This window comes from Cucurbita maxima, unplaced genomic scaffold (assembly GCF_002738345.1).
Source record: "Cucurbita maxima cultivar Rimu unplaced genomic scaffold, Cmax_1.0 Cma_Scf00013, whole genome shotgun sequence".
NCBI lineage: Eukaryota > Viridiplantae > Streptophyta > Magnoliopsida > Cucurbitales > Cucurbitaceae > Cucurbita > Cucurbita maxima.
Window position 1 is genome coordinate 4,499,588 of NW_019272029.1, and position 12,044 is coordinate 4,511,631.

At 34.0% G+C, this 12,044-nt stretch overlaps 1 protein-coding gene across 5 annotated transcripts in view; it reads right to left on the bottom strand.

The window, feature by feature from the left end:
• Window positions 1–1,897: 1,897 nt before the first annotated feature.
• LOC111488583 overlaps window positions 1,898–12,044 on the bottom strand; it is a 23,845-nt gene continuing 13,698 nt past the window's right edge. For 3 of the 5 annotated variants that reach the window (XM_023136406.1, XM_023136407.1, XM_023136408.1), the window contains exons 6-11: window positions 11,063–11,534; window positions 9,637–9,864; window positions 9,184–9,253; window positions 8,153–8,331; window positions 4,989–5,055; window positions 1,898–2,257 (exon numbers count right to left, since the gene is read on the bottom strand). In XM_023136406.1, the coding sequence (XP_022992174.1) occupies window positions 2,109–2,257; window positions 4,989–5,055; window positions 8,153–8,331; window positions 9,184–9,253; window positions 9,637–9,864; window positions 11,063–11,534 (1,165 nt within the window). In that variant the 3' untranslated portion in view covers window positions 1,898–2,108. The remainder of the gene's footprint in view (window positions 2,258–4,988; window positions 5,056–8,152; window positions 8,332–9,183; window positions 9,254–9,636; window positions 9,865–11,062; window positions 11,535–12,044) is intronic. The other 2 variants (XM_023136409.1, XR_002719223.1) reach the window with 2 other exon arrangements.

A 12,044-nucleotide genomic window follows, 5' to 3' on the forward strand; every position in this document is an offset into this window, starting at 1 on the left:
TCAATCATCTATGAATCATTTGAAAAACAAAGAGTAACAAGAATGAATATAAAGTACTTAATATGCAACCTACTTGTACGCTCCTAATCACGCTCTTAAACTATATAGTCATTACATCCCTAAAGTTGACAAATTGCATGGCCATTAAGTTCTCTCTCGTCCTATTAGGCTTATTGAGTTCTAAACCCTACACACTCCTATTCCAAGGGTGTAATTCATCCGAGGGTTTCTAGGTGCACTTAGTTTTATGTTTCCACTTTTCAAAGTTCGTTTAGTCATCCTTCCTAGAGTGGAACTGGATAGCTTGATGGATCCACTCTCCTTAATTCATTTACAAGGCTGGGACCAGTTTATTGTGTTGAACAACTCAATGAGATTCACCCTCCTTAAACCCATCCAAGGGCAAAAAATCATACAAGTGTATGAGCTAGGGCTAAGACCGGGCCATTGTTTATGGAGTGGACATAGACAGTTTGATGGGATCCACTCTCCTCGATGTTGGGAATGAACGTTTCACTTACACAACAAAAGTGTTGGAATCAACTTTGATTTTATTTCAAATTAAACAAAACTAAGGTTAAGCAATATATGATCGTGAAATTGATTGGAATAAGATCATGATATCTTATGACATTTAAATATGATATCTTAGTCATAAATTTTGGAAGACTAAAGTATTTTAATTTTAATTTCATATATATGATATGTGATTGTAAAATTGATTGGAATAATCGACATATATTTTACTTTAGTCTTTCCACTCGTTTTAATGTTTGAATAAAGGAAAAAAGTTAAAAGTTTATCGATCCTAATTTTGAAATTGTTTCAAAGATGTAATTTAAATTAATTTAGATTTCATGTTTTCCATATTTGAATATAAATGTTATTATATTAAGAAATTAGATATCTTAATTAGATCCTATATTTTTTCCTAATTAGTTTATATTATCCATATAATTGAATATAAATATTATATTTATAAATTAATTGAAAATTTGAATTATGAAAAATTAGTTCATATTTTCCCATGTAAATCTTATATTTATAAATTAATTAAAATTTTGAAATATATTTTCTAATTCAATATAAATATTATATTTAAAAATGGATTGAAAAAAATTGAATTAGGATACTTGATTTCATAATTGAATTCTATATTTTTTATAATTAGATTATATTTCCATGTATTTAAATATAATTGTTATATTTAAAAACTGATTAGAAAATTGATTGAGGAGGTTTCTTTTGTTGGAAATTAAATTGGATATTTTAAAAGTGAGATTAAGATTTTTTTTATATAAAATAAATATATTTTGATTCATATTTTAAATAGATAAATTTTTTTAGTTAATTCTTATTTAATTATTTCTAATGAAATTGAAATAGTCATATTGGTTGCTTTCTTTGTCGCCTATACTTATCTTTTTATGGCAGCAGACTTGCAATTGTATATCATTCACTTTCCAACAACAAGTTTAAGGTCTTAGAAAACGAGTAAAGAGATTTTCAAAAGATAGATTTTGAAAGAAATGTTACATATGCAAATAAGAGAGTAACAACAGCTTGCACCAGGATGTGTACTTATAATGTGAGTGGAATGTGGCTCCCAACACTTAGATTATGACCATTCTTAAACAGCCATATTTGAATGGAATTTGTGGGTGCATGGAGTTCTATTTCAAACTCAATGTGATCTTGACTCCAAAATAAGAAAGAAACAAGCTTAGCATTGGTCTTATGTTTCAAATCTGGTTTTCAGAATTAGAATTCCTAGAAGGAAAATGGCATCGAATAAGAACAAGACGAGAACAACACGAGCTCTAAATGGTTCTAATCAAACCTATACCTTTCCAATTTGGCTACTAACTTGAAATATGTTTTTATATTTTCCAGAAAATAGATCAAGCTAAAGAAATTGCAAGCAAAAATATGAACAGAACAGAAAACTAAAAAGGAAATAGTAATGAGGCAAATCCTAAATTCGAAAAGCATCATGAACAATTGTGAACAGTTATCTTGATTGGTACTCCCACTAAAGAAACTACCTCAGACTGCACAATCTTGGAGAGCATACTAAAACATATCTTACATGAAAGGGGCTCCAAGAACTAGGGCTGACTTGCCGCCATCCTCCATAGTTGACCTAACATCTTCATTGCAGCTGATTCCCTGGCCTCACGAGGATTGTGACACACTTCGCCGTTGCTTGAATACTCAAAATCCATCCCTTTTAATATTACATTAGCTTGGAATCCACCTTCAAGACACGCAATACATTTTAGCACAACTATTCTACAATAGATACTATCATAAACACAACACATTTAAGCACAACTATTCCATACTGTTATTAGACACTGTTAAATGATTTCAAATGGTAAGTACACAAAATGTAATACATGTATGACATGTCTAATGTGCACAAAACAATTGATTTAAAACATTTCATAATTGATGCCACGAACTTGGGCATTTGTAAAATCAATTCTACAACAAAAAGTTCATGCCCTACTCTAACCTGAGGACTACAATTTAGACACAAATGCAATTATCATAGCTTTGGTTCCATGGTTTTTACTGCAATGTGTTAGGAAAAACTTAGTGAGTAGCCCTTCTATTGGGTTAGGATAGGAAATGCAAACACAAGCAATTATGATGGGACCTATCTTTGCATAAAACCATTGCATGGCTTTGAGCTTTGCTTTCCAATTCAAGTCGGACAGGGTTGGATGTGTAGTACTTCCCTACACACAGCTCACGCACACGCACATAGACCCACTAGGTGAGCTCGTAACATACCCTTTAGGTTTGGCTTGTCGAGCTAGCGTACACTCACGCTGCCGGATGCCATTCATATGAATCATAACGATGAAATATCCTAATGCACATGCAATATAAAATGCATGAGACCCCATAGCTTTAAAACAATGGTATGCTCTTGTGATGCAAGTCATGCCTCCGTTTCATTTCACAAACCTAACTCTCATGAACAGTATCTCATAAGCCTATGGGTGAACATGTTATACTAGAACAGTATCTCATAAGCCTATGGGTGAACATGTTATCTTAGTATATGTAGCATAACGGTGAGCATGTTATCTTAGTATATGTAGGATAACATATGGAAGTTCATATCAATATCATGCAATCCCATAGCCTGCCTAGCATAGTCATCTCATGTCATATCATGATATAAATTATGACATGACATAATAGTTTCCATAACATAACCATATATCATAGGCATAACATATCAAAGCATACACATAGCATGACTCATGTCAAACCTTCATAACACACAAGTGCAAGGGTCACAGTTCACTCAACAGCAAAGTCGCAAAGTCACTTACAGGATTTGCCTAAGCCGTATAAGCCGTATAGTTATAGCTTAAATATGTTCCTTGAAATTCAATTCCACTTCAATATAATAAGAGCAAGAATCGTTCTGCCCCGCTAACAAAGCTTCAAGCTCTTTCTCTTTTGAATTGCTTCTCATGCTGACTAATGTATTTACCGACTACGATTCCAACTCTACATCATTCTCTTCTCTAGCCAGCCTTATCCTGTCAATATACTCGAGCAATTCTCTCTCTGATGCCTTGTTCTTTTCAATCTCACCCATAATAGAACCATGCCTCATCCCACAAATCAGTTTTATTCAACTCCAATTTCATTATCAGCTTCTTTCACTCTAAACGCTTCTTGATTAGATGAATGGATTGGGCAATTGCGGCAGCACGGTAACATGGCCATGCTCGTCCAAGGCGTGTTGCCCATAGCCGCATGTTCATGTCCATGCTATGTTGAACCCTTTATTTAATCTCATGTTGTATTGCCTTACTATTGTATTTTCTATTTGTACAACTACTAGATGAAATCATGTCTAGGCCTACCAAACCTAAATCACCACAAATGTACTATAGGAGGTGTGATTAGTTGTCAACTCCTTCCATCGTTCGGCAAAATCACATCTAGGCCTGGCAAACCTGAATCGCCTCAAAATGTACTAAAAGGGAATGCGAATAGTTGTTAAATTCTCCCTACCTAGAAAGTTATATGTTATTTAAGCCATTGTGTTACCTTTTGCTTATAGTTATATAACATTGCTTTTAAATCTTCTCTAATTCTTACTTTCAAACTCGCTTTCAAAAATCTTTTTGCCTCCGTTTTCTAAAACCTTCGTTTCAAACAGGGTCAGAGGCTTGAGCATACGTTGCTCGGCCATAGGCTACGCGAATTCAAATTGGCTCGACTCACTTGGTGTTAGGAGTGAGTGCCACACAATCACAAAGTCCGTGCCAAGAAAAGTGCGATTGTGACACACGACTCCTCCAATTGCTCTCGCCCTCCTCAAGAATTGTCCATCGATTTTCCAATAATTCCTTCGACAGTAAGTCCGTCGGCTATTGAGGGCTCAATTGAGACAGGTTCTTCAACAAAAAAATAAATAAATAAAATAATGACGGAGTACCCAGATTTGAATCTGGAAAGATATCTCCAATATCAAGAAGCCCCAAGGCACCCAAAATGGCATCAACCACACAGCGAAGTGGAACATCCCCCATCAAAATGAGCCTCTCAACCTCTATCATGAAGAATACTAATTCTCCCAATAATCAAAGGATACCCCTTCTCCAACCTATGAAGGTCAAACTCATGTTCAACCTGAGATGGCAAGGCTTTAAACCGAGAACTGAGGTGGCAGCCTGATCACACTCGACGACGGTGGCCGTCTCCACAAAGGGAGAAGCGGCAACATACCCACGGATGAATGGAAGCGAATAGGATGAAACACGATTGAAATTTCCTTACGGGGAAGGAGAGGGGAAAGAAGGAAAGAGACATACTTCATATTTGTGGAATATTTCGAGGTGCAACAGGGAGAATCCACCAAATAAATCCAAATGATTTGCAATGCAGTTTATTTATTAAAAAAAAAAAAAAGAAGAAGAATAACTTGCAGGCGAGAAAAAAACATGTGATCTTACCATCTGATGACGAAACTCCATAGACTGGCAATATCCAATTATTCTTATGACATATATCGTCCAGTTCCTGCCAACCAACAGAGCATCATTACATTTACAGCTGCAAATGTTAGCAAATGTGGAAATAATGAAATAAAAATGTATAGCAGACTACCATTTCTTAGATTATTTAACATCAAATTTACATCCCAACACTATTTGAAACAGTATCTGAAAGCTTATGCTACTTGCTTTTCAAAAGTTTTGAAGTTCAATCTTCCCTGTGCATTAGGCAAGTCCAAATTGATAACCAGTCCCAATAAGTTTGACGTACATGATATCGTTAACGCATTAGATATATCAATACACTACACATTTTATTAGCCAAAGTTTGCCATACATAACAAATACCATCTTAGCAGCATCCTCAACCGCGTATCTAATCAATGGTATTACAAGTTACAAGTTTTTATGATCCATTTGCTGCATTCTGGGAAAAATATGAAGATTTGTTACTCAGGACATTGCAACTTGAATTTAATACGTGTCTCTTGTCCTAGGAAGGAAACTCTCTCTTAACGAAACGAAAATCCACTGAATCCACATGGATTTTACAGTTTAAATTAAAGAACCCAAAAGACAAGGATCTGTTAAACCAATTTCAAAAGTTAGCGTTTGAATTACAGGCAAGAGAGCAAGTTGAAATCTACCGTTATTGTTGAAGTCTAAATTAGACTGCTGTTTATTTATTTTCAGAGACTTACCTATCCTCTTGAACAACTAACTAAATCTAAATCACTAGATAATCTAAATAATCCAAAAACAAATGTAAAGAAATAGTAGGTAACAGTTAATCCCCATAACTAAATTTAAATAAATTTAAATAAATCCAACGGTCAACTATTTCCCTTATTTTATGAATTACACATAAATTTTGACACCCCTTGTCAAGCTGAGTAATAGATATCATTCCTTCGACACCTTCTCAAGCTGAGTAATAAATATCATTCATTCTTAGCTTGGACTGGTTAGGTTAATGTGCAATATTGATTGCATGACTTCGATGACATGACTTAAACATCAAGACATGACTTCGATGACATGACTTAAACATCAAGACATGACTTCAACAGTAGCTATGAAGGCTCCAAATACATTTGTCAACTAGCTAAAGCTCCGAATAAATTTGTCAATGATAGCTGATAAATTTGGTCGAGGGGAAAAATTGGTAGCTATGAGAGCTCTGGATAAATTAGGTCAAGTGGAAGACCGGTAGCTATGAAGGCTCCGAATAAATTTGGTCAAGTGGATAATCGATAGCTGAATCCAAATAGAACTGAAAACTCTCATTATCCAAAACTAAAGTCTTTAACTCTGTTGGTCCAAGCTGCAAGTGCAGATAGGTCGCTATAGATTGTAATATCATGAGCAGCCAGAAGATTTACCAAATGAGTTGTCCTCCGGAATCATAATTAAAAAAACATCTCTTCTTCGGCCAGTATAATTGCAGCAGAATGCAAAATAGGGGGCATTGTAAATTTCTTTAACTTCAGGTGTTTGATCCCTACTACCTGAAGGGTCCAGACGGCCTTCTCCAATCCACCAATGTGTAAGTAACTGCTTCGTTAACACTACATTTTCAAAAAATGCAGCAAAATATAGAAAACACTTTGGCGATACAAATTTGGCAACTCGAACTCATTCTTCCTCGCCAGTTCACTTCCCGACAACCAAATGGATGGTGCTTCCAGCCAAGGACAACTTTTTGTACAAAGGGATCCGGAACTTCAACGTCTTCATATCCTTACTTAACACACCATGAAAATTCCCTTCGATTTTCTGATCTAATACGATGCTCTCATACCATGTTGAGAGTCTAAATTAGCTTGCTGTTTTTTCTTATTTATTTTCAGAGAATTACATGTCTCTTTTACAAGGGGAGGGAGAGACTAACTAAATCTAAATCACTAAATAATCTAAATACTCTATTAAATTTAAATAAATCCCTAAACACAACGTAACAGTAAATCTAAATAATAATCGCTAACCCATATTTTATGGAATTACACAAATATCCTTGACAATTATTGTTTATACAAGAAAGTATATTTTAAGGAAAGTAGGTATGAACACTAATATTATCACTATTCACAAAGAAAGAGGTGAACCAAGCACCTTACAAAACTTGAGGGCCAGCTTCCCTCCCTATACAAACTTCACAAGATTCATCTTCTCCCTCACACTTACATCACTCCCCTAAAATACAAGGGCAATTCATCCTATTAAACTTCCAGAGGATGTTTCACTTTTTACCCCTCCTCCAGTACACTCTTATTATTGGAGGCCAAACATTACCCATAGAAAGAAAAATTTGTATTTGTAACTAAGCTCATAGACTAAGTTATCAATTTTTCTTCTTTGAGGACCACACTCCATCCATGATAAAGATTTTTTTTTTAAATGAAGACATAGTAGGTGTCCTTTCCCAGTTCTAAAATATATTGAGAGGAAAATCTACAGAAAGAAAAAGTCAAAAAGAGAAAAGTTGGAAATCTATTTCGTATGAGAGGGACCATAAAGAAGTTTAAAACATAAATATAAACATGCAGACAAAACTAGGATCTCGAAAAATAGGTGCTGACCAGTAGCATAAAGAATATTGAGGCAGCATTTTCCTTGCATAGATTAGTCATATGTATAAAGTAGACAAAAATAAGAACTCAAAAATTCACTCCCTCCCCACCCAAAAAAAAAAATGAAAGAAGAAAAAACTTTCCAGTTGTCTATACAAGTCCTACTTTCAACTTTTAATGATAAGTTCTTATGTGTATCTCAAATTTTTGAAAAGTGACATCATAATCTCGATGTTTTAAGTCCACATATTTCCAACTCGTATACTAAGCCATAATAAAGCTATTTAACATCACTATTCTTCCAAACCAGTTGTTCGAAATAATGTCTTCTGTGTTATTTGTGCTGTATAATTTTAGCATGGCAATTCTTTTGAAGAGTTCCTTTCAAGGCCCTCTGATCTATTTTACTTAAATCTATTGTACGGAATGATGAGATCCTATTAATTTAAAAAATATAACTTGGGCAGCATTAAGACATAAATATACGAATACAACCACAATACCCTCAAATATAAAATTTTTGAATATTATTATCTTCAATGGTTAACCCACCTGACATGGATTCCGTATGCAGAGAATTTCTTCTGACAATCTCTTCCTTGTGACTAGTTGAGATGAGCAGTTTTCTTCAGAGTATTGATAAGGTTTGTCTTCAGCTGCGCTTCTTAGACATACATCATTACAACATTCAATCACAGAATCCAGCTTTACAACAAAATCATCTTCATCACCTTTAGCAACCAAAATGTGAATGTAATTCAGACATTCTCTTTGGTTAGTTATGATGACATAGATTAACTTGATCTGATGAAAAAATATCAAAATAAAATCTAAAAATAATTATGGAATCAAATAAGCAAAACTAGGAATAAAGTAAAAACTCAAGTTAAAATTTAAAGCATCTCCTTAACGTTGTAAAGCATCTCCAATGGTGTTAGCTACTTGTACATTGGTGCTAATTAATTTAAAAAAAAAAAAAAAAAAAAACAGTAACATGAGTACTTAGCATCCCACATTTTTTTTTTTATATATAACAGCACTATCAAATATTCTTCTTTTATCTAAAATACTAGGATGCACCACTAACAATTTCAAACTTCTTTCAATGCATATTTTAATTCAATAATGAGTTTCTAATATTACCTGTTCTAATATAACACAATTCATCAGTTTACATATAAAATTGAAAATCTAGCTCCAGTATAAACATCAAATGATTAAAGCAATGACAAATACCAAATACAAAATCTTAGAATTACTTCCATTTGAAGCTCAGGATCTACAAAATCCTTAGACTACCAATTATAACGACATTTCGAGTTATAGGCTCAAGCCAATACTGAAAAATCATTTATATAGCATGCACCACAGGCTTATAAGACCATAAATCGTAGAGAGCTGGGGTAAGAGTTCATCAAGTAAAAATGAAGCAAAAAAGAGGACTGAGAACTGCTAGTATTTGAAGAAGGAAATCATCTAAATGTCTAGAGGCTTTCTTACATGAAGCATATTGAATAGAATAAACTGTAGAAACAAAACAAGAACAGGAGGAACAAAAAAAGAAAAAAGTAAATAGAACATACCCCTTAATATTGTCTGCATATTTTTATCACACTGAGCTATCTCATCTTCAATTATGCGCTGTTGATGAGACTGCAGACAATGATTGGATTACACTGTCAGAAATAACGATATGTAAGATGATTCAAAAGGGCTCAATTTATGACAAACCCTTGTTCAGAGAGAAAGGGCCAGCTGAATACCACTGTAAGGTGAGACATACAAAAAGAGACCAGAGCAAGCTTAATTAATTTCCTACCATCTCATCAACAAAGATGCAGGAGACGTGAGATTTAAATCACTTCGCCCATTTCTATTTTACAATTGTGGTGGAAGTGGAAGCTCTCAGCTATTTATTATATATTACGCGTTCTCATTTTTTTGCAACACGCTATCTTTAAAAGTTTCTGGTTCAAAATAAATTCATGAGACAAGGATAAGCCCAAAACTTCACAATATAAGATGTGTGTTTGTACCAGTTTATCCCTCTTTCTAATTAGAGCTTTAATGGCAGCTTGTGACAATGCTGTTTCTTTCGAAATAATTGCCTGCATCTTGGAAAGATGCTTTGCGTTCGATTGACAGGTGATGAGAGCATGATCGTCATTCCTATTTTGATCTGAAATATTGTCAGAGAGATTGCCAGAAGCAACCTTTTCACCACTGCCTTCAGCAATACACGGGTTTGTTGCTAGTATTCCATCCTGGAAAGTAAATTATTCTATCAGCTGAATTATAAATATAATAAAATAAAGCAAAAATTAATTCATTAAAAGCTACAGATTGTACTATCTCAAAAATCTGAGTTATTATGACAATTATTAATTTACAACATTAATAACTAGCATTCTGTCAAGTACAGATTGAAATTTTCCTTGGATTAACAAGCTCATCATACAGATAATTAATTTTGAAGTAAAGATGTGGCACGCAAAAAATTGAATTCAACAACTCTTTGGTTCTATGTTAAAAGAATACTGAATCCGAAAACTTACATAATAGTTGGAATTAATTGGTTTTCATTTATAATAGATTTGTCAATGAACTTAAATGAATAATAACAAGGATCTTGTGTGAGAGTTAAAGTTCCCAACTCTTTTGCGCTAGATTGCACTATCACGTCTTCACCATCCTTCATTTCAATGCATTAACAATGGTTTAATTTTTCCACTAGTTCTATAACAGAGTTTTTCTGTTTAATTATATCAAAGTTTATGCAGTTGAAAATAGAGGATTACTTAGTTATCTTGTAATTTACTGGGACGTATAAAGAGTATCTGGTCATGTCCTATGCTTACAGGGGTTATCTTGTACTCTAGATGTTTTCTTTTTCCAGTTTCCTTCAAGTATTTTCAAAGTTGTGTACCTATATTAATTGAGAAGCAACGAATCATTTTTTAAGGACTAACAACTTTAAAAACTCCAATTTTTTTAATTATTTACCTTGCTACACTTGACATAGTTCTTTACATTATCAAAAAAGGTCAGGGATTTAAATGTGCAAATTCTTCAATTAATCCACTAAAAAAATGATACCTAAAGCCAAATAGTATCTCTTGTGGTGTCAAAAACATAGAGTAACCACGTTGACCCCTCCTCAAGACTGTCCCTTGGACCATAGGTCCCAACGGAGAATCTCATCTTGAGTGAATAAAGCATACAAAAACTGCTCCAAAAATTATCATGTCCAGATCCTTCAAGGGATGAACCCACAATAATTCTTAAAATATAGGCATGCTTTAAGCCAAAATTTATAGGAGAGAATAAAATCTGAGTCAATGTCCCCATAAGCATCAGAAGTCCTAATGTTTAATAAAAATTCAGGCAAAATATGTAACTTAAGATCCTAAAGATAAATAGAAAATCAAGACCATGTATGTGAAGAGACGCACAACATCTTACCTCGACTTTGATACCACTCTCTGAAGCCTTCGATTCATTCACTGTACATGGGATAGTTGCTTCATAGTGATTGTAAACTTGCCTACCAGTCACCGAACATGGGATAGTTGCTTCATAGTGATTGTAAACTGGACTACCATGTATTTTCTTTACATATGACATGATAACTTGGGTGGGAGTCAGTACACCCTTCCTCTTCTCCATTGGATTGGAGGGAACCAAGTCATCCACACTAGGACTCTGGGGCCTGCAGATCGCATCATGCAAACTACTCATACAGTTCGTTTTATCAGGCAATCTCTCCAATACTGCATCATAAATGCTAGTGCCTTTATTCATATTGTTTGTAGTAGCATCGTCTTGATTGTTTTGAGTTCCAAGCTTCCTGGTTACATCTTTTCTCTTAGGCTTGTTCAGGTTTTCATCAATCTTTTCTCCACCTACGACTCCCAAATTATCTGTTAAAGTTTCCCTACGTGAAATAGATGATAGAGATATTAGAATGCAATCACTTCTCCGTATTGAGACAGAAATGAATAACAATGCTTCCCATTATGAGGCAAAAAAGAACTTCCATTGCTCTAAAATATGTAATTACTCCCTAATATAGAACTTCGAGATAATAAGAAAACACTACATACAAAGGAGCGCATTCTCCACACCTGCAAACTACTAAACCAGGAGATTTAGGATAAACGACGTTTAAGCAACGGCTGGAAATCAAAGATATGCAGCCAAGATCTCAAATTTACAGGTCAATTTTCTACACTACCCATCCTCAAGCAAGATAGACTGTAAGGAAAGACGGTTTTTAGTTGGAGAAGTTCGCAAGAACCACTTAAAACAAAGTCTCCCTCCATTTTTTCACTCTCTTCTGATAATAAAAGCTAAGCTTCTCGTCCAGAAAAAAATAAAATTTCATTAATTAATTATATAAATTTAATTTAATTATTCAAAAAAAAAAAAAAAAAAAAAAAAAAAA